We start from the raw sequence: 27,383 nt of genomic DNA on the forward strand, positions 1-27,383 counted from the left end.
TATGGCATTAGCATTGTTAGTGCGCTCAGCAAATGACTAATAGCCATGTGTGTGCAGGCCTCCTGCTCTTGCCCTCCTGATGCGAGCATGCTTCCTTCCTCCAACCCCAACCAGCAGAGGCAGCTGTTCAACTAAGCATCCTATCTTCAAAGCCTGCTTCACTTAGAGGCACTGTTCAGAACTACTGCCGATCTGAAACAGCAGGGTGCATTTCACAAACATTTTTGCCTTCTTCAACACACTCTTCTGAATTTTTTTTGCACCCCTTTGCAAGAGGATATGAAACTTTTGCCTAAGACTAGGAGCCATTCAATCACACAATAATTTGTGGCAACAGGGACATGCATTTAGAACGGACAAACCTATCCACTTTCTGCCCCATCTAGTCATGTATAACTATCAGCAACCTGAATTGGATCACAACTGGTCTTACCGCAGAGCACTGGTGCCAGCACAGTGTAACAAAGGTAGGAAGCAGAACAGAGTAATATCTCCAGGCCATTCAAACAGGCCAGTGGGGGAAGAAAAAAAACCTTAAGCAAGAGGAAGTTTTTTCCCTAATAAATTTTGTACTCTTCTCCACATTAAACCTTGTGAAGATTCAGCACCGCACTAGTCAGAAAGCCCACAGCAAAATGAGCATCTCCAGATGTGTCACCTTAATGCTTGAAAATATACAAACTGTGTGTGGAGCATGAAGGAAAAATAAGACAATTTCCTAGATTTCTGCCAATTCCAGCTAATCAGAGGGAAAGGAAAACAATAGTGCCACCTTTTATTTAATGCTTATTGGATGCACAAGAAGGTGAGTATCTACCACTTTACAGTGTCTCTAGCACAGCCACTCTGAACATGATGAAGACAGCAATCCTAACACAAATTACTGTGTCTATCTCCCCACTGACAGCCTAAGGCATTGGGCCTGAGATTGTATATGACTTATCAGATAGGAAGGAAATGGTGTGTGGGGGATCCTTTGTTATGATCCTAGCAGCACTTCAAAAATAGAAGAATATAAACCTCCAAATGAGAAGAAATGTTTCTAAGGTGGCTTCCAGCATTATCAGTACAGTACCGTAGGAATGTAGGAAGGGACCTGGGGAAAGGCAGAGCACTATTTCTCTCAGGATATCCTTGCAACACCCACAGAAAGATATAAAGACAAAAAAGCCTGTCCTGATTCCACACCAATTTCTGTGCAGAACAGTGAGGAACCACCAGTAGTTGACTGAATTGCAACCTCTGGACAGTGAAGCTGGGAATTGGCACATCCAGCCTATAAAGTGAGAGCTACCCAGGTGGACCCTCCAGATGTAGACAACTGTTGTGCAACAACTGTATTTATTTATACGCTATTTATAGTCCACCTTTCTCACTGAGACTCAAGGCAAATTACACAGTGTAATTCAATACAACCAACAGCTAGGACATTCAATAAACAATACAATAGGGTTTAAATTACAGAACTATTTGAAAACAAGCTGAAATCTGATACAGAGCTGAAACAATGGTGGAACAAAACAACCAATTTGACATGACATAACATGACATAACAGCTAACAGACAGTGCACAGTAATATAGTCTAAAGTTCCTATACCTTATATCGATGCATCATTTTAACCATTTTCTTTCATCTTACATCATCCTACATAATTTGGTTTTGCACAGTTTGAAGAAAACCAGGAGAATGGGAGCTTTCCTGACCTCTTCAGGTAGCCCATTTCATAAGGTGGGGGCCACCACAGAGAATGCACCTCTGTGAGCAGCTGTTGATTTTGCCCCATTTGCAGATGTTACCTTAGACCACAGTTTTGTTATCCCTACAGTACAGCTAGGGAGCTGGGGTTGAGAGGAGCGAGTTCACGGCAGCAGTGAGATTTGAACAAGTGAAGGGCTACATCACAGCTCAATCGCCAAACCAAGGAGAACTCATATCATCATCTTGGGACTGAGCTATGCATAATCCTTGAGACATAGTCACAGTACACGTACAGACTCTCAGGTCTGAAGCTTCAATAAATAAAGAAGCACTTTTCAAAAAGGTGGGAAAAAGCTGTGACACCTAATGAATTTGGACTTAATACAGACCTAGACTTCATAGTTCTTTTGGGCAATCCTGGAAGAAATTTAAAAAACAATAAAGAATGTTTAATTTCGATTTAATCAAAATACATATTTTCACTTATTTCTCTTTAGATAATTTGCTTTAATCTTCAGCAAAATAAAGGAAAGCATTGCTCATATCAAAGTGTTTTGGTAGACATGAAGTCTGAGGGTCTTAAGGCTAAGTCATGTTGAAATGTATGAAATACTATCACTTGACAAGTTTCAAAACTAAGTAAGTTACATTTTCAAATCTTTCCCAAAAGCAAGGGAGGAAAAACTCCATCAAGTGTTATTGCCCTGAAGGAAGTTTGATAAAGGAATGGTTTCCTTATAACTTTCAGCATGCAAAAGAAAACCCAAGCCCTTGATTTGTGTATCACCTGGAGCTTTCCGGGGGCTAGCAGTCCTTTCACTACATCCAGGAGCAGACAGAATCCTTTGACTGCTAATGAATGCAGGCAGCCCCCCCCCTGCCTTTTGTCTTTTTTTCCTGATACAGTGTTACTTACATTCTTCTTTTTTAATTAAAACATCCCCGACTGATTTTACAAGCTGCTGCTTCTCTCCCAGTCTCTCTCTCTCATATGCTTGAGTGCTAGTATTAATTATTAGAGCCAATTTACTGTTTATACTCTGATGTTTTAACTAATTACCACTAATGGCAGACACCAGTGGGCAATCAACTTCATTTAGTTCCCACTGCAAACCACTCATTACTAGCAGAGAGAGGGAGAGAAAGTGTGTGCATACACACTCTAACACACCCACACCAAAGGCATGAACAGAAGAATGAACAGATGTTCCTACACTCATGGGGGAGGGGTCCTGTCCCGTGGCTTAATATCCAGTTTCCTCGTGGCAACATCCTGGGGGAAGATATCAAAATCAGGTGGAGAAAAAAAGCTTCTTCTCATGCAACCATAATATCTATGATTGGTTTATTGTGCTTAGAGTATATTAATTTAATTAATCAGCAGCCACAGAGTACAGCTCCATCCCACAGCACAAAGTAGATCCAAAGGAAGGGGGGGGGGGGAGGCTGGAACTACACGTGACATGAAGTTGTGTCTCTTTTCTCTTTTTAAAAACTAAAAGCAACTGCAGGAGGCTGTGATCTTGAGTGGAGGACCGACAGGGACAAGGGCTACTGTACACTTTACCTTCCATACACATTTGGGCTCAAACTCCTTCCCTCCAAGCATTCCTACTTTCTCACAGGGAATAATATATGACTACTGCCCAATTGGGAGAGAAGCAGCTTGAGAAGTAATTCTGAGCAGGAAAAGGGAAGCATTCAACAGTCCTCTTTTTCTTTGAAAACCATCCTTGCTCATTCCAGATGTATGATTAGTGGTTAAGGAATGTTTCTGCACATGCTCAAGAGCACTCACTTCTGCATTATCATTTTACATGTTTGAATTCTGATTCTTGGTAGAGTATGCACGTTCTAATCTCCAACCCCTGGGAACTCTGGCTCAAATTAAGCCCTCGGCTTAAAAGCATTTTGTGAAAAGACACTTCCTTAGAGAGCACCAGCCATGATTATAACTAGTAACAGGATTATTACAAAACATACAAAGGATTAATTGCAGAAATAGCTGTGTATTTAAATATATTATTTTAGAATCACCTCCTAAGGGTACGCAGGGGGGAGAAATCAATGGTAATGTTTGCACCATGAGTTTGCTAGCATGGCTGTTTCATAGCAGCAATCAAAGTGATGGTTACAACTATCTGTCTGCCTTTATACTGTTAATCTTAAGCTTCATCTTTTAAAAATTCCCCTTCCCATCCTTTTTCTGTGCCCCATAGTTCACCTGTTCTAATCACGCTCCTTTTGGGGTGCCAACCACAATGCTTGGCTTGGGCAAGGGGGGAGAGCATCTATAAGATGTCATGATGTAACTGCGCTCCAACTGGTCTCCCCATCCTTGATACACACTTTCTAAAACCTGCTTTTCCCTACTCTTTCCCAAGACCATTATCAAGCATGTCCCACTCACTGTTGACATTTTCCCCACTGTACCACCAGAGGGCTTTTCTTGGGTTTTAGTTAATTGCTAGATTGTTATACAATTATAAAATTATAGTGATCTATTGACATACTCAACTAGTTCCTCTGAATTCTGAGCCTTCATTTAAAAAATTAGCCTAAAAGTAGTCATAGAAAAAATGGCTGCTGCAGAAGGTTGAGGCAAGAAAAGTGCAGGGAAGGCTGCCATGTGGGTGTTCTGCGGCTACTGTGAATGTCTCTTGTGTTCACAGCAGCAATGAGAGTGTGGAAGCAGTCTAAGTGCTTCTTGTGCAACTAAATAACTGATTACTCAGATGCCACTTACAGCTTCATTCCAACAACTGAAGCACTGAGCATAAGCATAGAAAGGGTTCTATACTTCCCAACAGCAGCTCTGCATCTTTCCCTTTATTACTTGCACACATGAAGCCAGATAACTCAACAGGCTTTAGGGAACTGTGTGGAGGAAAGGAACCGCTGTGGGGTTAACTGCCCCATGGGAAGATACATTATAACCACACACACATCTGCAAGGTAATTGATGTCAGCTTCTGCAGTGCAAAGGCTTAATCTGTCCCCCCAGACCCATCGGCCCTGATGCTGCAGATCCGGCACAGCTGGTTTTATGGACTGTCACCCCGCGACCTTTACAAATCCCATCATTCCAATCAATATGTCTCATTAGTGTTAGGTAAATGTATGGGGCGGGCTGAGAGAAAAAGTTCTAGGCAATGGAACTTCCCACTGCCCTGTTGCTTGTCTGCCTTGACGCTTTTTTGCTAGTAATAAGGGATGGTTATTAAAACCAAACATGAACTGAACTCCTTGCCATATTAGTCATTAACCCACCAAAGCTGTTAAAATAATTTCTCCTTCTCTTTGGGAAAAAAAGCCGTATGATAAATATTTCAGACTAGCAACAAAGCCTGCTGTGGGGGAAAATATAATGGGCTCTAGAAAGGGGAGGGCAGGCAGGCATTGATGCCCGCTTGGCTCCAGATCCCCGCTGGGTGAAGGACGGGCATTGCCACCTGCTCTGCTCCTGATCCCAGCCGAGTGAAGAGGGGCAGGCATTGCTACTGTCTCTGCTCCTGATCCTGGCTGGGTGAAGGGGGATGGGCATTGCCATCTGCTCTGTGCCTGATCCCGGCCCGGTGAAGAGAGGAGGGGATTGCCACCTGCTCCATGCTCCGATCACTGCTGGGTGAAGGGGGGGCAGTTGGGCATTGCTGCCTCCTCCCCATCCTGATCACCGCTGAGTAAAGGCGGGGTTGGGAGCAGGAGGGCATTGCCGCCGCCTCCCTGCCCCGATTGCCACCAGGTAAAAGCAGGGGATAGGAGGGAGGAAAAGGCTGCCTCACCTGCGCTTCCCGCCGTGGCGCACTCTTTGTGGAGGCACAGGGTTCCTCGCCTGGGCTTCCCACCACAGTGGCACCCTCCGGAGGTGCACCAGGATAAGAGGTGAGTTGTCAGTAATATGGCTTGCCTATATATAATAGGATACTTGAAACCACATCAAAGTCTGACAGGGAAGGGGAATACGAGACCAATTATATAGCAGAACTCAGCACCATTCATCTGCTTTACCAACAGCAACATGGCATTAGGTAGAAAATCAGATTAGCAAAACAAGACCAAAAATATAGAAAAGGGGTTGAATAAATCTTAAAGTGCCAGAGGGTTTATAAGACCATTGGGCGGAGCATCGTTGTCTTGTATCTGATCTCTCAAAGTTGGGAAGTTGTTTAAAAGGTCCCAATCCAGACAGGGCAATCAACACTTGAGATCCAATTCACTGACCAAAAGCACAAAGGTTGTGTCCAGAACTTACTGACACGCATCTCAATATTTCAACACAGATAGGCCAGTATTACTCAAGTGTGGGTTTACTTATGCCTAATTCACTGCCTAGCCGCACTTGCAGCCGATTAGTTTCTGTTTCTTCCTTCCTGCCTAGATGCCTTCACAGTGAAATGCATAGTCGTATAGCCTCACAAGCAACCTTATGACACAATCCTTAAGCCATATCACCCATGTCAATAAAACACAAGTGGCTCTGTAAATGGGGATTTGGGCCCAAGAATTCAGGGTACTTCATGTGATCATGACTGGGAACAAAAAATCAAAGAACCCCCTGGTATTTCTGAAGTCTTATGATTTTTCCATAAACATTGATGCGGCTGAAGCTAGCGAATACATTTTTAAACAATTTTTGCAACATAAAATTAGATATGCAACCCTTCTTGGCCTTTGACTGCACTTGATATGGAAATACAGCAAGTTCTGGAATACTAGGTGTAAATGCTTAAGGCTAGATATAGTTGCCAGCTATGCTGGGCTGAGCTTGCGGGTACATCTTTTAAAATAATCTCTTTACTAGTAAGATTTCAGTTTCTGAAAACATTCCGCCTTTCAAACTGGGATCTGATCTCAAACTGATCAGTATTTAACTTCCTCTTGGGTGCACTGAAGTGAGTTTCTCTTAGACATCAAGTAAGTGGCATCAATAAACATCTATGGGCCACTGAACCACAAAAATGACATCCTAATTCTGCCCTGCGTTAGGTATTTCAGAAACATTCTAGGACAGCACTCCATAGTTTCAGTTATATTGATGCAATCTGTATGCTAGGCTATTTTCTGTATCAGCTGTGTAGATCTTCTAAATGAAAAATAACATTTTCCAGGAGGGGGGCTGAGCTGCCTACCCCTTTCTATCATGCTAGCCACTCCATGTAAAAATGGGTCGATCTTTTGTTTCCTTACTTACTGGCATTTAAACTGTTCTAGCTTTACATCTTGGCTCTGTACTTAATATTTTGCCACTGAATGATAACAAATGAACTCAGTTCACACATAATGTTAAAGTCACTTTTCAAATACACAAGAAAATCCTTATAGGTTATCCTCATTCTTAATCTGGATGAATTTGGGTGCTCTTTACCTCCAGTGCTCACTGTTTCTTGCTCTCTACCATCTTGTATCTGTGGATGTTCTCTGGAGCTCTCAAACTGTTGACAAGCATGGATCACCGCAGTGGCAGCAAAACCATTTAAAGCGCTAAGCTGCCCTGGGCTTTAGTGAGATGGCTGTACAGCGAAGGGCTCTTAGCATAACACCTGCCACAAGGCAGAGACAAGAGAAAATGAATAAATCCAGCAGCCAGCCAATTTTGCTCTGGCTGACATACTTTCCCTCCTGGAATTAGATGAACAGCTCCCCAGACACCTTGCCCCACAAGATCACCAGCCATCTTGCTTCCCCCACAAACACAGACAGTGTTAGTTTAGGATGCAGACAAACACCACTCACTCTTGGTTCTAGGAAAGGAAGCCTAAACTAATGTTTCCAAGGAGCGTTCAAGTAGAATGTGAATCACTGGCTGAAAGTTAAACATGAATGCATTCTGGCCAAAAGTAATGTAATTAGATTGTCCTGGACGTGTTGTTATTCAGCCTTTTATTAATGGCTTAGATAAAGGAATGGAGCATACTTATCAAAGTTGCAGATGACACAAAGCTTGGAAGGAATTGTGAATACTTTGGGGAAAATATTAAAATTCAGAAACCTCTTGATAAATTGAAGTATTGGATACAATAAAATTAAATTCCACAAAAAGTGACAACATAGGCCCAAAACCCCAAAGAAGAAATGGAAAAATAACTAGCTAAAATGTGACAATACAGGGAGCAACATTGTGGATTTAATGCATGATAAATGTATGTGGCTGATGTTGACAAAAGGGTGCGAGATACATTAGAACTGAAATATGGGAAATAGCCTGGGCTTTGGTTAACTGAAAGAATGCCTCTTCCCTGCGTCCTTTTCTATGTTGAGATCATTCAAGGATCTCCTGCTGCAAGCATCCCTTCTATCTAGGTCCTATCTGTGATTTTGAACACAGTCCTAAAGAGAAGTTATACTCTTATAAGCTCATTAAGTTCAATCATCTTAAAAGGGTGTTAAGAGGTTTACAGCCATGTCGGCTCAAAAATAAAATCCAAAAAATGAAGAACACAGTCCATGTCATACCATCTGTTATGACCAACCCAATGACATATAACCACGTGCAAGCTTTTGAGCTCACCATTTTTGTAACACTTGTAACGTGAAGAGTTCTGGGGAGCTTGAGAGCTTGCACACTGTTATGTTTTGCTTGGGTTGGTCCCAGTATAAGGTACAGCATGGGCTGTGTTCTTAGAAGGGTGTAATTTTGCTTAGACTTGCAGTATTCAAGACCTAAATTCTTCTCAGTTGTGGCACTTGCCCACCTGGTCAATCCTCTCTTTGCCTTTTCTGTTTGTTCTTCCAGAGTTAAATCACATTAGTGAGTCTGGATCAAGGACTTTGTAATTCCTACTTTTTAGACAGAATTATTGCTCTTAACCTATTTCTTTTGTTCTGTTCTTAGTATTTTGTATTAGTGAATCACGTCATCAGAGATAACTAACAAGAAATAAAATCTGTAAATAATTATATGCAGCACTGTGCTAACTCTCAGCTATACCATTGAGTTCAGTTTTGAGGGTCACAATAACAGAGACTGGAAACATTCATGATCACAATCCTGACACAAATCATGCCATCTGGTATCCAGTATGCAGGCAATCTATATTGTTGCAAATCTGTCAATCAGTTTAAAGTCTGCTACTCAATGATGTGCAACTGGCTAGTGTGATCTGAGTCAATCTGTCAATCTGTGGGCAACCAAAACTAGGGATCTAGAGGGCAGGGAGATTGCGTGTACAATTGCTGTTTTGGCATCTATGTACTTTTAGAAGTCCATCCTACTATTTCAATGGCACAGTAAGGAACTAAAGGCCAAAGGAGACAAGATGGCATCCTTGTGTCTGACATGGGAACGCCATCAGCATTGTAAAGCCTAACATGGGTGATTTCAAAATGCCATGAGTTGCAGTGCAGCAAGACAAGGTGCTTTTGTCCCCCACCCCCTCCAATACCTTTTCAAGTGCCAAACAGCTGTGGGGGAGGGGAGCCATTTTGGCACCTGAAAAGGCATCAGGGAGGAGGGAACAAGAATGCCTCATTCTGCTATGGTGTAGGCCTGATCAGGATTGAGCCTTCACACCATTTTTAAAATGGGGGCGTTGTTCCCATGTCAGACACAGAGATGCTGGCATGTCTAGTCTGGCCCTAAGGGATATGTTCAGGAAAGCCACTTTTTGCATACTATGCAATTGTAAATCTTGTAAAAAGATTATGCTGTCTCCATTATACCATGTGGTTTTCCACTATTTAATAATCTACTTTAGGGAGTTTTTCCACCAATAATTTAAAGAGGTAAAATATTCCCTCAATTAATCTGGATACCTGCCTTGCACTGACAGTGTTATGGGCCACTGTCCACCCATCTGACAGCCTCTTTAAAATTGCTGAACTTGCACCACTGCACCTACCAGCTTGCCACACACATACTGCTATTTTATTCTGCTAATCTCTTTTTGCAAAACTTAAATTGGACTATTTCACAATCCCATTGTAAGGTTCCCTACCCTTTTTTGGCACATTGTATAATTTGTATTAGGTTACATAAAGTTTCGTGCGTGCAATTGTGTACATTTGATGTTATTTTATAAATCTTAAGAAAAACCTCTGAATTTGCAATTGCAAAAGGAGGAAGATCATGTTTAAGGGAAACGGTGATGACTGTATCAGGACATTAAGGGACAAAACTGAAACAAAACTAAATTCAACTACAGTGCTGGTCTGTTTGCATCTAAAAGCCAGCTGCAAAGTAGGAAACGATTCTTCTTTTCCATTGCGAGAAGGACAAGAGAGAACAACTTTTGGTTGCCAGTAGATAGAGTAGGTTGAATATTAGGACAAAGTTTAAGCAACAGAGAAAATTGATCAGGAAAGCCGCATTTTAAGCATTTGAATAAGATTTTCAAAGAGTATAGAGTATTTTCTGACTCTGAGAGAGCTGGAATTACTACACCTTGAACTTGAAGAAGTCACACAGTTTTTACAACAAGGATCGTACAGGCCCAGCCTGCCTACTGAAAAGAGAATTCTCTGTCACTTATATCCTGGAAATCCAGATTAGTTGCCCTTTTCCAATTACATAAATTACCAAATTTGGTGCATGCCCTGGCTCATACTAGGAAAAGTGTATGTGTATGTAACACATTATGTAATCTTGGTAACTATCTCAAAAGCAAAATCTGATTGGGAGCTGTGGTTCATTGGTATTGCATCTATATTCTCTGCTGCTTACAACTTGGATACCAAATCAGTTCTCAGAAACATAAATTAATAAATTTGGTGCATTCCCTGGTCCATGCAAAAGATCTCTGGTTCAATCCCTGGCACTTCCAGTTTAAAAGGAACAGGTATGAAGTGATGCAAAAGACTCTACCCTGGAGAGTCATTGGCAGAAAGAACCGACAATACTGTCCTTGATAGACCAATGATCTCACTCAGTGTAAGGCAGCTTCATGTGTTTGTTTGTATGCCCTAACAGCTATGGCAGGGTTTCCCAATGTGGCACCCACTGGTGCCATGGCACCTGCCAGTACTTCTCCTAGTGTCTGTCAAGCTTTTCTGGAAGTGGGCGGGGTCTTTGTAAAGCAGGGCTTGTTATTGACTGCTCTCATTCAAAAGAAAGGAGTTTCCATGGATGCAATAATAGCAGCAACCACTAGAGAACAAGGAGGACTAGTAAACATCTAGGCTTGTGGCTCCATTCCCCCGTTAGGCTTTCCAACTTTTTTTTCCCTCTTGTTTTTCTCCCTTCTTCCTCAAAGTCTTTCCTTCATTTCATTCTCCTTCGGCAATTGTTTTTATGAAGTGAGGAGGGAGATACTGTGTTTGGCTCTGCCTCCTGGAGCAACCATTTTGAGTTTGAATCCACCTCCTTTAGTAGCCATTTTGGGAATGCACATGCTACCTCTTAAAATACCACAGGTGCCTTCAGGGGACCCCTGAGATAGGGGGAAGGTAGAGGGAAGATGTAGCCATGCCAGTAGATCGGCACATTGTCACTGGCTGAAGATTTTAATAGGGTTACAGCTGCAGCTGGTCATAAATATTGTATGGAATACAATGAAACTGAAATTCCAAAAATAGAAGGAAGAAGCCAGAGGAGGAGGATGCCAAATGAATAACCCACCAGAAACAGAGACGGCAGTTCCTCTGTTCCAGGGAATACTCTTTCAGCATGCAAAGGAAAGGGGGGAAGAATACTAAAACAGAACTGTCCCACAAATCATGCTGCTCTTCATTATCTAACTGCCCCAGACACTGCTTGTTTTGACGTTGACCAGTTTTCAGGAAATAATAGCAGGACAAAAGTTGGGATTCAGATTAGTATTTCTGTGAGCACAAGGATTTCCACCCAGGGAGCACAACTTTCCTGCCCCACCCCACCCCCCGCCTTGCAGCAGATCACAGTGTTCCATTAAATCTGTTCCTGGGGACAGGAGACTCCCAGGAACAGAATTTCTGGCTGTTGCGGAAAGGGAAAGGAGCTGCAGAGGGAAATCATTACTCCCACAGAAATGCTAGTGTGGACCCAAACCAACGTCTACAAAGAGGAGTCTACTTTATTTCTGGGCCCCCATACTGATCTTCAGACGGAAAATGAATATATTTCTAAGTGTCAATAGGGAGCAGATCAGTGCATGGGGATACAGAAGTGCCACAGTGAGCTTTGTATTTCACAGTTCAACCACCCCAGGTGTCAATGATGAGAGAACATAATCCTATAGCTTCTGATCAGAATTAAATTCCTTTAGCATTCTTCCTAAGGTTCATTGTAGCTCAGAAAACAAGACGGCTTTAATCTATATGGGGATGAGCATCTCCATGCTCAGCAGCACTATTTAAAATATCAGGAATTAAAGTAAGGACTTCTGTGATTCTATGCCTATTTCTATTAGAAGAGGTCAGTGCTTCTGAATTTGTTACTCCTGATGTCTGGATTCTGTTTTGAGTACTATGGAGACATAAGGAAGTAGAGGGAAATGGTAATCTCAGTTCTGGGAAAGTGTTTGAGTCTTGTAGCTAATGAAGCCAGTATTTTTAGGTTTTAGCACAAAGTTGTGGCATCCTTGAAAAAGCACCTCTTCAAAAGAGTCATGTGAGGTGTTCACTAACCTCCCTGCCCTGAGATATTCATGAAAGCTTACCTGTTAACATTCACACCTGTGAAGCTGCCTTAAACCAAGTCAGATCACTGGTCGTTGTAGCCCAGCATTATTCACCCCACAGCATTCCAGGTCTCAGGAAGGGAAAGACCCTTGTCTTCATGATATCCTTCTACTGGACATCATGGGAACCTTCAACATACAAAGCATGTGCTCTTCTGATGAGTCATTTACCTAAGTTTACAATCTTTGACATACTTTCATCCAATAGCTAGTCCAGTATCATCCATCATTTATTTATTTTTACATAATATGTGATTTGTAGCATAGGTTGAGATAGGAAAATCTGCCAATGGGATTGTGGGAGCCAACTTCAAAATTCCATGCATCAAGTTAACTACAATGCCAGGAATTAAATCAGAAGGCTCATTCCTATTTACTATATCAGCTAGAATGGCTGGGTTGCACACTTCTGTCCAGCAACACTGTTATCTTTTCCATTACCACTCCACCACCTCTGCGATAGCAGGCACCTTCCTCAGGCCCTGCACTGCCTCCTTTGTCAGCCCCTCAGCTCCCTGAAGCCTAGGCTGCTTCCTCATCAGAGTGGTGGATGCCAAAGCCCATGCCTTGCCCTGGGCAACAACCCCTGGCCAAGCATCTGACTCACCTTCCTGCTGCAGCAGCACAAATACTCACCTCAGCCAGGCCTACAAGAGGCCTTTGGCAGCCTGGGAAGGGCAAGTGAGGGGAGCAGCCAGAAAAGCTTCAGTAGCAGCAGGGGTGAGAAGGGCCACTCAGGGAGGCTGGATTGGGGACTGGGGATGGCAGGGAGGTAGGAAAGGGGAACCCTTAAAAAGCAGTTTCCTGTGCAGGCCAAGGAGGAAGACAAGGGAAGCAGCAGGTGGAGTGTGCTGTCACTCCCAGGGCAGGAAAAGGAACAAGGTGATGCAACCTCCTTCCCTGCCTGCCTGAGGACACCTGCCTACGACACCTGGCCAACTTGCAGATGAGTAGACAGGGGCGTATATATATAATATTTACTAGTTGAAGGAACATCTGATGATCCCATTGACTTTCTTTCCTTAGCCCAGGAAGTGGTGTGCTTTTCCCCCCTTTTTTCTTTTAGTAAACAGAGGATTGGAATTGTACCAATAACTCAGTAAGATGATTGGTGGGGGGATGAGAAACTGTATACATTTGGTCATCAAAGAGAAAAGAAAATACCTAGTAGAGAAAAGCAACAGACAAAGTATGTGAAGTTTGCCAAAAGGAATTTGGAACCTTTGGAACAGCAGAGAAGGAATCAGAGCTGTACAAGTTAACAAAACAAGAACAAATGTATTAAAGCATTACTATAGTGACTTTTTGCCCCTACAACATCCAAGGTGGCTAATGACATTAAAACTAAATAATAAGAATAACATTATCAAAACATGATTTTAAAAAAGACAAGAGGTAGTACCCATAGATCCAATCTATGTTTCCTAGGGCAGGAGAAGGAACAAGGTGGTGCAACCCCCTTCCCTGCCCGCCTGAGGCTTGAGGACACCTGCTGGCAGACAACCAGGGGCGTTAGTGAGGGAAGAGCCTCACAACTCCAAATCAAGCATTTCTTTACTTTCAGGCTCTCCTCAGTTCTGTCTCTCCTCCCCCGGTGTGGGTGGACAACATATTGCTTGAATGTAGATGCAGGTCCCTTTTGCACTGCTATATAAGTTTCCTCAAGGAAATTTGCGTTTGCAGCTTCTCCCAAAGTGTCAGATTAGGAGAAAGTATGTCAGATGTCCCACCCCTCTGTCCGCATCACAGTCCTGTTCATGGGGTGCTGTTTGCATTTGTGTTTGATGCCTCAGAAAAAGTTCTGCTGAGTACAGAGAAAATGTACTGTACCTTACAGTGTCTCTGCTTTGGGAGTGGGGTAGGGGTTACTCTAACAAATGTATAGACTTGACCCGAAATTCATGCAGGCCAAATTTTGAATTGCAGTTCCAATGTCCTCATATCAATGTGCTCATATCAGAGAGGGACAGAGAAAATCCTCCTATGATGGGGGTGGGAGGTGGAGGAAGCAACTGGTGTGCTTTTGTAATTGCCTGACTGTACTCTTTCCCCTTATTTCCCTAAGTCTGGACAAGCATAAGTCCAGAATTCTGAAGTCAGCAGGGATAGTGTTGTAGATAAATGATGGTTATTTGGACAACTAAGAAAATACAGTCTCATATCAAATATCCTTTTGGAGGATGCAAGGTAAGGTGAACAAATTCCACAGAGATGTCAACACAGAGATGCCAGCAACTTTCCCTTCCTCCTTATCACAAGAATCTACGATGAGTACAAGAAACACAAATCATCTGGGGCAGGGGATGCTGCTGAACAATCAGGGGCTTGTGTGTGGCCAGAGAAAGACAGCTCTGTGTTGTATGGGGGCATCCTGGGTGAATCCACTGTTGGTACGGCAGTGTCAGCTGCAATGGGGTGACAGAAGCAGCTGGTGCAGGGCTAACCTCCCTCCCCTTAGCCCTAGCACAGCATGTCACTGTTTTTATTTATGAAAGTCAATGCAGCCTATTTCTTTGTATTTGCAGGTTTCTGCTCTACTGACCTGCCTCATGCTCTTGTGCTCATGCCATCTGTCAGCACCAGCAGCCCAATCAATCCCAGGGCTCTGAAGCCTTGCTCTCCAGAGCAGAGGGCACACAAAATGTGGCATGCCATCACTCTCTTTCTCACATGACCTAGCAATCCCAAGCAAATCTAGTGGGGGAGCCAGCTTGGGATCTCATCCTAAGAGCCCCAGGATCTAGCTTCGAGGCAAGTAAGGGCCAAAGGGTCAGGCTCAGATCAGACACACAGCAACAGTCAGGAAAAATAGATGCATAATCACAGGCTGGTAGTCAGGTTTGAGGCCAGGGGTCAGCAAACTGAGTAAGAATCAGGAACAGAGTCTATACCTGGCAGGCAAAGACCGGTGGCTGTTGTGTGTGCATCGTGCCTCCAATGTTAGACAGCAGATAGTGAAAGCTCAGGGGCAGTCAAAAACACTCTACTATGGCAAGAACAGTAAGAGGCACTGAGTGTGCCACAACTAGAGCAGTATGCAGGTCCTCAATCTCAAAAGCTAATGCCTCTGTTGGCAGAAATTACAAGATATAAAGGTAAGCAATAATAAATAAAACAAGGACTCAGACAAGTTTTGAATAAATTCAAATTTGCAGGAAATGTACCGCACTTCTTAGAATGTGACTTAAAATTTCCGGGTGGGAGGGGGGGATTCATATATGAATTAAAAAGCTCCTTCACACAGAAAGCTAACAGATACAAGGATTTATTTTCTAATAATGAAACTAACCATGCTACTTTAAGCGAAGTTTTACATTCGTGTAAACCCACTGATTTGAATGGATCTAGAAGGATATGGCATTGTAGAAATTAAATAGCAGCATCTAGCAGATGTAGACCTGGGTCGAGTTCATACATGCATGTATTTTACTTACTTCTTATAATTTGGGCACTCATAGAACCTGATACTCTGCAGAAGAATGTGCTTGATATTAAATTATATCTGGGATGATGCCGCAAGTCACCATGTCATTCATGATACAGTCAAATAGTATTAAAAATGCATGTGTGAAACAGGCTTGTGGACAGGCGGAGGGGGGGGGGGGGAGGTCAGGTTTGTTCCTGAAATGTTTCTTTGACAGGGAGGTAACTATGACTGATCATCAGTTCAAGGTGGCTATACCACTTCTCTAGATATGTAAGTGTTCTATAGAATTCTGTCCATCATCTCTCTTATCACCCACAGGGAGCACCAAACTCCTCCAGGAGTCACAGAAGTGTCACTGATCAACTCCATGGTAGCCTCTAGCTCCTTCCTGCCTCTGATGTCCCAATCCAATAACTGGAACATCTGCTTCATCTCTTCAATCAATACTCACTTCTTAATAGTCTTGACTATCCACAAAAAAACCAGTGACATTAAATGTTAATTATATCTATTTGGATTTGAAAAAATTTTATGACTTCAGTTAATTATACCCAGAGTCATAAAAAGGTTTCAGAGGAAAAGAGACTGCTGCCTTTCTAGGCCAAAAGGCAAGCCATACAAAAAACCTCTCCCCTGGCAGACATCTTATAGTGGTGCTAGGAGTATTAAGGACATATCCAAATCTCCAGGGACTTTTCTGGTTCATTATAATACAACAGATAACAAAAACGGAATGCCTGCAAAGTCTCCACAGTGCAATGCTCAACGGAGACAAATGTAGGTCATATATGTGTCTAGCTGTGACAATGCAGAGATGGTGCATGATCGCCTCTTAGTTTTTTCCCATCTGGCATCATTCACATTCTCTCTCTTTATAATTTCTGCCCCACATAAGAGTGGAAGGTGGAACTACACGTTACAAGTTCTCGTAGTTTCACAGTAATGTTTAGTATCATCACACTGTATACATTTTTAGTTTACCTCACATCATTGACTTTTTGGTGGGAGGGGTTGGCAAATGTACAGCACACGTAGTCACATTACACATTGTGATATCAAACATTACCAGGAAGTAGGCAGGCAAAGACACATCTCCAAAACCTAGCTGTGTTCATCGACTTATTCTATATTGCTTTTGCCAACAGTGGATGTTGGTAGCCCTAGAACAACATCACGGGCTGCTTTTTCCTGAACTTGTTGCAACATCATGGTACAACTGTACTCCAATATTTCCTAACATGATGCCTCCTAGAAATTAACTTTATAGAGGCCATTACTGATGCCAGGAACATTCCATAGGTTCGTATGTTTTAAAAACCATGGGAATCACTGAGATCATGTTTGAATTTTAGAAACTAGCTATTTTGCATTGTCAAACAGACATTTAACTCAAGCATAAAAAGTAACCTGATATCATTTATTTAAGGCACAGTCTTTATTTTACAGGGGTTGCTGCCTATTATTCCAGAATACCACAGCCCCACAATACTAGTACCAAAGCCCACACTGATTCTTCAAGAAGGAAACCTGATTTGAAGGTTCAATGTACATTCATTTCAGTGCATGTAATATCATTTGTACAGGGGCTTGTTTGTTTTTAATGGTGCTTGTGAGGGCCAATGAAAGTATGGAGCAATGGTTGCTGGAGAAATAAGCCTATCATTGTTTAGTTTTAAGGTATTGCATGATACAAGTCTATAGGCCTCAACAGAGGTCTCCAGAGTGGGCACTGAAAAAAACAGGCATAGAGTTATCCCCCCAACGTTCCCACATCTCTCCAGTCCAAGCCACTGGGAGGCTTTCATTATGTCTCATTGCAGGAGTAGGCCTGGCGTTACTTGCTGTGAGGGCAGCAGCAGGTCTGTCTGTCTGATTGCAGAAGAGGGCCTAGACTTGCTTTCAGTGAGGGCAGCAGCAGGTAGCTGTGTCAGGGCGAAGCCTGCCCTAAAGCCTCTGGGCCTCTAATTTACTGCTTTCCTCTTACCATAAAACTGAAAGGGGAAGGTGCCGCCTTTAATCGCTGCCTCCAGGGCCCCTCCTGGAACAGCACAGCAACTGAGCAAAGGCTACAAGTTAATGCGCCTTCCGACACCTTTGCCTGATTCATGGGCCTGGCCTTGAGCAATAAACCGCTCAACCTCCTCAGCTGGGCAGCAGGATTTATAGCCTGCAGGGGCTGGCACTCATGTAAAAAGACATGCACACCAACCCACAAACACATTACAACTATACTGAGAGAATATGCTGTGTACCCATGTCTTCATACATGTGCACAATTATGAACTTGGGGGTGAAAACACTAAGAAACAAAACATAAAAAGATGCATAAATATACTAATTCACGTTTCAAAATGAAACATGCTAAAAATACGCACAACAGAAACATTCAGTTAAATGAAAAAATGCATAAATATACCCAGAGACACATGTGCAAGAACACTCAGTAATGCGGAGGTGACTGTGCAATTATCTGCAAATATGCGGCATGGTGTAACGGTAAGTGCTTCAGACTAAGATCTGGAAGATCCAGGTTTGAAACGCCACTCTGGCATGGAAGCTCACTAGATGGGTTTGGGCCACTCATTCTTGCTCAGCTTAACATGCCACACGAGGTAGTTTTTTTTAAATATAATTTTTATTTTATTGAAACAAAAAAGAGATACAGAAAGGAGGGGGGAAAGGGGTCAAGCAAAACAGATATGTAGCTGTGTGTTACAAGGATTATTAAGATGCAGAAATACAAAAATCATAACCTTTATAAATATTAAAATAGTAATTAGAGTAATAATTAAATCTGTTTAGTATATATTTTTCCAATTAAACAACCCATAAAGAATTCGTACCTATTTCTACTCATTAGATCAATAATAATAAAAGAGATAAAAGAACGAAAGAAAAAAAAGACAACCATTCACAGTAAGAATGCTTATGACTACCACACGGGGTAGTTGTGAGGATAAAACGGAGGTCAGGAGAACAAAGTTGTAAGTTGCTTTGGGTCCCCACTGGGGAGAAAAGCTGGGCATATACTGAAATAAAATAATTAAAACTATGTTATATACATTGTATATATGTTATATACATATGTTATACACATTGTTACATATATAAATATGTAAGGCATGATCCAGCTACTGTATATATATGTCATTATATCAGCTCACAACATCAGCCACAGCACGGAATGATCAATACACAGGAAATATGCAGCGTAGCCATTTGTCCCTGACCCCACCCACAGGCTTCACAGGGCCACAGACTCTAACGTTAGAACCAATGATGGATCTGATGGGTTCTGTCTTCCCAGCCACTGACACTATCCCTTCAATCCAGATTACACTAAAATTCTGTTGATTGTTGTCTCCTTTCTTTGCGATAAGCCACGGCAAGTCATTGCAGTGAGTGTTCTCATGGGAATGTTGTCTGGTTTTTGAGGGGGGCAGGATTATGAAAGACCATTAGGTACTAACATACATGGTCACTTATGTTCTGTATTGTTCTGTATACTGATACCTGTTCTAATTTTTACACATATACAAACAAACACAAAATACACATGTATGCGCCACTGGAAAAACATATCCTTGTTCTCCTCTGCTGAAGTCTTGCTGTCTCTGGCTGTGCACAGGCAGTAATTCCAATCAGTGCCCATGAAAATTTAGGCCAAGTAGTGTCACAAGGAAACCGCAGAACTCTGCCTTGTGGGCAAGAAAAACACGCCTGGCAAAAACTGGCTAAACACCTTCCTAAAAGCTTTTCCCATCCCAGAGCTCACTTACCTGACCCACAATGAACCCATCACTCATAGTTCCTGCTTATTCTGAACTTTGACAGCCAGATGAACTCAAAAATGCATCATTAAACACATCTACTGGAATATCTTGTATGATGATGACATTTTCAGGGGGCAGGTGCTGACACGGGATTTCCAGTTACAAAACTGTTAAACATTTCTACTGATATAAAATTTCTGGTTAAAAATTACTTCTAGTTGTTGATCTCGCTGTTCCAAACAAAATATACTGTAGTAAATGCCCGTTCACCTATTAAGTTACTTAGACATACATCTTAGATTTATTGTACATACTAAATAATATATGAATGATCAGACAATCAGTATTGGCTGCAAAGTATACAACTGATTGCAAACCCAAGTTTACTATAATTTAGTGTGCAGAATTGCTCCAAGACTGTGTCCTCTAAACAGGAAGTGCAGGATATTTTGGTGGGTTTTCTTCTTTCAGCAAATCACAAACATTCCAATAGTTTGCTACTTAATTTGCTACTTGCAATCCAAAACTCTACTTAGTATTACAACTCCAGAAGAGGAATTTCAAATGTGCACATTTCTAGACCTCATGCTGATGGGAAAAGGCAGAAATGGTTCAGAAAGTATCACTGCAAGCCTCAAAATTCAGGGAGATTGTGAGGTATTTCCCTGTGACCAAAGAATAGGAGTCAAGCTCCTGTTCTTTGCAAAAGATCCCTGTTCCTTCATGTGGATCATTCTAGCCCTTCCTCTATATGTGATACCATCTCTCCCACCCATCTCTCCCACCCAATAAATGCCAAATTTTACAAGATGTCATGGGACACAAATCAAACACCTTTAGGGAAATAGTTGTGCTGGGTTTGTATTTAGTCTATCCAAATAATTTCAACATTTTAGTGCGGAATTTTGAGGGTTTGGCATACAAACCTATACAGAGTGCTGTAATAATACAACTGTCTGTGGCACTTTCTCTCCTGTGCTCAGAACTCACAAAACTGCTTGAATGGTAAAGATTGCAACAGAGACCTGCGAATCCCACTTCTTAACATGCTTGGTCAGGTACAACTAGGATCTGATACTACACAGATGCAAAGAATTAACCCCTCTCCAAAAGAGGTCCTGAGCTTTTTACTTTTAAAAAACATATTATTTCTCTCCTTTACACCCCTAACCAATACCTGGTTCTTTTCTAGTCAATGAATGTATTTATTTTTTGTTCATATAAAACAAAAGAGGGGGAAATATCCTTATCTCGGAAAACAGAGTTCAGGAAAAAGCTACTGGTCTTTTGGACTTAGCAAGCCCTGCTCAGTAGCCTTGTCATTTAGAATTTATCAGCCCAACACAGATCTGCCACCATGTGCCATATAACCAGTGCATAAACAAACTTCAGCATGATAAATGTCTTGCTTTGAAGCCATAAAGTTATTAGCTGGTGGCTGTTAGCTACTGTGAAGCTCAGGACACAGTTGTTCCATTAACCCCTGATTACCCACTCCCATGCTCATAAATTCATCAAACCTAGGGGCAGGTCTTGATGTCTAGAGGAGAAAGGGAGCCCCACATACATCCCAATGCATTGATAGGCAGTTCCAAGACCAATGCCATCACTGAGTGCTTATCAGTGCACTTTGTACCAAACAGAAAGCAGGGACACACAGTTAGGGTTGAGGGAAAGTTCTGAGTTTTAGCTTTGCAGATATGCTCCCTGCCTTCCACTGAGGATGTATATTATTGTATAATGCTTATGACTGATATGGCACTTCGGAGTGTTCAAAGAGCTTCCCATATACTTCAGTTCTTACAACAACCCTGTATGGTTGTTACATCTCCCTGGGAAAGACACCTTACAACCCAGCCCGTGGAAAATTGAGAGAGTGGGAGTTGCAAGAGCACAGTCACTAATTAAAACACTCTTTTGACACTTGAAAAACCCAGTACCAGTCTGTAAGTGTAAAAGCACTGGATCTCCTAGCCAGAGGAACAATCACATTTCCCAAAGAGACAAAATTCTGCAGTATGAGTCCTGAGAAAATGTGATGTTCCTGAAACAGATGCACTTTCCAATTTAGTGAGATTCACTGAGGAAGCAACTGTACCTTAGCAGCAGAAAAAGGCTGCATGTTTTTGCTGGAACTCTCATACCGCTGTTCTGATAATATAAACTCTGTAATTCATGTGAATAAAATGTTTTCTGGAACTCCCTAACTGTTCCTTCTTGCCCTGGTCCTATACTAACATGCATGACCACAACAAGTTACAATATAGGGTCCTTAGATTTTATCAGCTGTGTGTAGATAACTAATCCCACTTTTAAGCAAATAAAATTAGAACAAGATTCTGAAAGGAGGCAAGGAAGACACAAAACAAGTAACATGATGTCCTGTGTTGGACCAACTTCCACTGGTGAAAAAATTTGTAATCTCTATGGTAGCTGATAACTTGAAAGCCTGAATGATTTTTCAATAAAGCAAACTGGTCCTGTGAAAGGAGCTGTTGATGTGCCTGTTTTGTAGCTCATTTTTTGGGACCAGTTCAATAACAATTCAATATGCCAATTACAGTGCACACATAGATATACAATTACAAAACAAAAATAATCCCATGCACTCCATGCCATTAGAGTAATAAGAAGCATCAGCAGCAGAGTATTAGCTACTGCCAACTTTTCAGACCCATCAACAGCTCCTGAGTCTATTTTCCCCCTTTTTTTGCTGCTGAAGCAATAAAAAGGGAAAAACCAACATCCAAATGATCTTGTTTATGGTGGCTAAATAAGCTGCATGTGCTTAATCCGTTAGAGTTTAATGAATTTATGACTTGCTTTGGAATTTGACAAGGGCCATAAAAGAGTAATTAACATTTATCAGTGTGTTTGCTACGCCTGCACACGCCCTCCTCCCCTTGGCCCCTCTTGCAGCAGAGTCGGGCACCATGGGGGGATATAAAAGTGATCAATTAATTTTTAATAATCTCAGGGAAAGATTGTAGAGTTGCAGTATGAACTCTGGGAGTGTCAATAAATGTGCCAAAGGTCGGTTTCTCTACTTCTGCACATACTTTCCTGTAAGGGTCGGGAAGGGAGAAACAAAGCACTGCCAAGGGAAACTGGTTCTGGAGCCATCAAAGCAGCCAATATCCCAGGCAGTTTAGCCCTTTTCAAGAACACACTCTACAATTCCTAGATGAACCTTGGAGGGGGGAAATAACTCAAAGGTGTTCAGAAACTGTCAAAGATATCCAAAATGATGTGAGATGAAGAGAAAAAGGTTTCACTGGTTTTCCTAGTAAAAAGGAGATACAATGGGCAGCTGAAGGGAAAAAGAGATATGCAGAATTTTCCTATAATAGGGTTGCTTCCACATGGATGTTTTGCTCTGCCCTAGTTCTCAAACTGGAGCAGTTTTTTTCAGAGCATCCACCTGATGTCATCCTCCATTTGTTCACTTTCCAGGGTCCACCCCAATTTGCTTTGGTATTTTCCAAGCCTACTATGCTACAATCTTTCTTTGTATGATCCACAGTCCAAGTAGATTTACAGGCTATGTGAACAGGAATGTGCAGATTTTTTAACCTCATGCACACATCAACACTTTTTTGCTGCCATCGTCTCTCTGGGGGTGCCACTTCTCCCATCACCAGAGTCCTTTTGCTTGCTTCCCCCCAGCCCCCAACAGCTAGCTGACAGAGGAGTAGTTGGACTGAAATGTACCCATTAAAGTACACAGAATCGTCCTATGTGGACACTGTTGCCACTGCAAATGCCTCTGTATTAGTAGATGACATGATGGGGCATCATCACTGTGTTCAAGCAACCTAGGATACTGCCTATATACAAAGGCCTGTATACAGACACAGACCCCAAGACATGCATACCTTTAAGATTCTATTTGCATTCCACATTGCACTTATAAACACATCATGCACACAACAGTTGGATATGTCTCGGCACATTCCTTGTGCCTCTTGTGCTGAATATAAATTCTATATTTCAAACAAGTTCAAGGAAAGTTCATAATGCCAACTAATTTCATAATTTTATCTGGTTACAGTATGTATGGTTTGCTGTATTCAGAATATTTCAGCAATGAGAGCAGGTGGTACCAGCCAAAGAAAGATAAGTAACACCAGGCTGAAGGAAAAACAAGGGAACAAGGACTAGGGAAAAGGGTTTGGCTGTGTTCCTCTAAACCCTATTTAAAATACCCATTGCTTTCTGAACCTTCATCAGACATTACTTTCAAACTTTTCTCAGAAACATTGAGATCTAGAAACTTGGGGGGGGGGGGGCTAAATGAAAACCGAGGTTCTCAGCAGGTCACATTCTATAGAAGACTTCAATCCCTGAACTGCATAATGCCCACAAGGACATACACAATAAACACATTCATAAATTAGGATCACTGCAAAGCAGCCGCACATCTGCCATAACATTCCTTGCTAGTTACTGTAATACTAAGGATATTTACTGGTCTCACTCAATCCAGCAGTTTCATTTTCTGTCCTATACACAGCTACTGCACTGGATACCCTGAACCTACTGTTCAGTTAAGTTGACTGAATATCTTTCATCCTTATTCTCAAACCAATACTTCTTCAGTAATTTAACATTTCCCTTTAAAAAAGAAGAAATATAAACTAATTGCTATTGTGAAGTGTTCTAGACAAGAAAAATGCTTCATTTGTTTCCAGTTGTGTTAGAACATTTAAGGTTTAGTAAAGTGCAGCAGTAAAAGCCAAGGAGCAAGGACTTATGAGTTCTGTTCCCAACCAAATACAACACAGTGATTTTTTAAAAACTAATTTTATTAATGTTCTCTTTTCCTGCCCACTAGATGCAACATGTTGGGTAATGTTAGCAAGACAACTGTCCCCAAATTGTTATTATTTACACATATGGGAGTTCTATCTCTTCCCCCCCCCAAGAACTACCCCACAGCAGTAATAAAAGAATAAGACACTTACAGAGAGGGAAAGTTAATGCCATGCGCTGGCTGGCCCCTGCAGACGCTGGCGGCCCTCCTTGGCTGTCGCTTCTATCTGGCAATCAATTGACAAGAAATTGAGATTATGAAATATGACAATGAGCATTACAAAGGACAGTGATCAATCAATTGACTCCTACAACTGAGCAAGCGACATTTAACAGCGGAGATTTCCCAGACTCAGCAAGCGCTCTGAGATTAAACACTCAAAGCTTTTTCTCAAGTACTAGGAACTTATAAACAAAGCAGAAAATGAACACTTCTCAAGAAAATGTCTTTCTTAGACATCTCCCCTGACACCCAACAGTTTCCCACCAGAAAATCTGGCTTGAAAATTAGAAGAATTGTTCCATCTCTCATATATATGATGCTGTTGAAACCCTGTTAAGAAAAAGCATATTGATGAATCCCTTTTAGGTGGGTAACCCATTTTAGGTGAAAACAGTATGAGAAAGATAATCAACCTTTAGCCCACACAGGCAACCTGGTGGAAAGCTATTCACCCTTAAATAATGGGCTTTGTAACACTTTATATATGATCAATTTAACTCTAGAGACCCAGTTCACATACTGGTTTTCTATGTTCTTTATACCCAGAAAAGGGTATTATGCATGGCTCTACATTCTACACCCAAACACTATATGTGTATAGAAACTTACATAAATCATAGGATGCTGAGAGATTCAGCTTTCATAATTGCATACAAAGCCCAGAAACATGTGAACAAGGTTGGCAGAAAGTTATGAAAATAAAAAAGGGCCTTGGGTAGGGCTCCTATTATATAGGGATCAGCGCCTTGCACAATTATCTGTCCTATGGCTTCTTCTCCTGGCTGACCTCTATTCCTACTCCTCTGATCTTCATATCTTTCATGATTCCAGACAGATAGACAAGATTTTAGAAACAGAATAAATTAGGGAATATAATATGTATGCTTATTTATTTATTTATGTCATTTATAGTCTGCCTTTCTCACTGAGACTCAAGGCGGATTACACAGTGTGAGATTAGTACAGTCAGTATCAAGAACATTTCCATAAACAATGCCAATAGGGTAAATAGAAACAAGTTTACAAAGACATAGCATTACTAGGAATACAATGCAACATAGTGGTGATGTCTACGGTTCCTAACGCATTAGCAAAGCATCTGAGACCCTCTCCCTATGGTACAGCCCTCCTTTCAGAGTAAAAAGGTACATGAAATTTGTTCTAAGAGGCACACTTTGGTTTACATACATAGAATTTGGATTTTCCATAGTGCAGAGTAACCAAAAATTTCACTTATCATTCAGCAACATACTTTTTAACCCTCTCGCTAAACCAAATGTATTGATATCCTCACTCTGACACTTGCATGTGTTCATTTGGATACTTGGTTCCTCGATCTTGTACCATTTTTCTAGTTTTGTCTATTCTCAAATTCGCTCCAAAATGGTGCTGTTTCCCTTAGCAATGTCACTGAAGAGAAAAAAAGTGAGGGTATGCTGCTATGCTAGCAGTGTGCCCTTACTTTGCACATGCTGCCCTAACTATGCACATGCTGGACACTACAATGGGAATGTGATGGTAGAGTGCTGACGAGCTAGAATGAACTGCGTACTCCTTCAAGCTACAGGAAAAGGTTGGAGACCCTGTTTGGGTGGAGAGATGGCACAGAATTTTTTTAAATAAATAAATAAATGATCACATTTTGGAATTTTTAGAATATTCTGCCATGTTTTGCACTTCCTACAACAGGGGTCCCCAACCTTTTTGAGCCTGCAGGCACATTTCAAGCACTGACACAGTGTGGTGAATGGCTGCCACGGGAGACAAAGTCAGCCACAAAATAGCCTCTACAGCTTACCTTCAGTCACATAATGAAGATCCTTGTGCTGCGGAAGCAGCTTCTGACAAAGTAGGGTTTTTAAAAATCTCCAATAGTCAATCAGAAGCCATGCTTAGCAAAAGCCCCACCTAGCCATACCTACTTTTTAAAAACACCTGGTGGGCACCAGGAAAGGTATCGGTGGGCACAATGGTGCCCGCAGGCATCACATTGGGGGCCCCTGGCCCACAAAATAGAAAACCAGCAAAGTAAATAAGAGGCAGTGAGGGAGACTTTCTCCTTGGTGTGTCAGTTTTCCATTTGCATGCAAGTTTTTTTTAATGCAAAGGAACACTTAAGATGCAATCCACTACCTGCAGACTGAAGTCCATTCTACAAGCTCCAGGCCTTGCTATTACCACCTCACTCTCATGCATGGATGAACCACGTTTAATTTAAGATGGAAGATTTTATTTTGATCTTTTCTAACATACTCAAATTGTGAAGAAAAATATCAATTAATTTGCAAGTAACCTCTTGCAAAGATTACCTTGCATAATTAATTTGCAGAATATTTTCCTTGCAGTGAAAAGTTGGTTTTATCTACCAGTTCATCTCTTGCAAAGATCACTTGTCAATACCATTAGGAAACTTGCTTTGCAGCACTTTATAGGAAAGAAACCAATCAAAACAAAAACATAGTGAAAACAAGATTCAAAATTGCTAGGGAGGCTGAGAAGTCAGAATAGTCACTACCCAAAGAGAAGTGTGTGATCAGGGCTTGGCAGGAAAAGGCTAATGTAGTAATGGGGTTTTTCCAGTCTCCTTCTATAGGTGAAACTGGCATAGGCACAGGGATATATGGAAGAAGCAAAAGACTGAGTGATGTCAGAGATGTGTGGAGCTTGAATCTCAGGGTTTTATCCTAACTGGGTTGCAGAACTGCAAAACATCATGGCCCTAATAAGGGTCGTATACTACTACAGATGAACAGGAAATCCATACACAAGAAGTTGTCTGCATAGCTTGAAAGATCCTGTGCCTACCACTGCCTGTTGCATAACAAACAGAGGTCCTCTTACTTCCTGTTCCCCAGA

The 27,383-nt window shown here is 41.7% G+C and overlaps 1 protein-coding gene across 3 annotated transcripts in view; it reads right to left on the minus strand.

Moving 5' to 3' along the window:
* Positions 1 to 27,383, minus strand: part of RNF220 (ring finger protein 220) — a 389,522-nt gene that overhangs the window by 224,036 nt on the left and 138,103 nt on the right. Inside the window, exon 2 of one of the 3 annotated variants that reach the window (XM_054980446.1) lies at positions 24,457 to 24,531. The exons of the other annotated variants lie outside the window; for them this stretch is intronic. Coding sequence (XP_054836421.1) covers positions 24,457 to 24,531 — 75 coding nt within the window. The remainder of the gene's footprint in view (positions 1 to 24,456; positions 24,532 to 27,383) is intronic. 3 annotated transcript variants of the gene reach the window in all.

Source organism: Eublepharis macularius, chromosome 5 (assembly GCF_028583425.1).
Source record: "Eublepharis macularius isolate TG4126 chromosome 5, MPM_Emac_v1.0, whole genome shotgun sequence".
Lineage (NCBI taxonomy): Eukaryota > Metazoa > Chordata > Lepidosauria > Squamata > Eublepharidae > Eublepharis > Eublepharis macularius.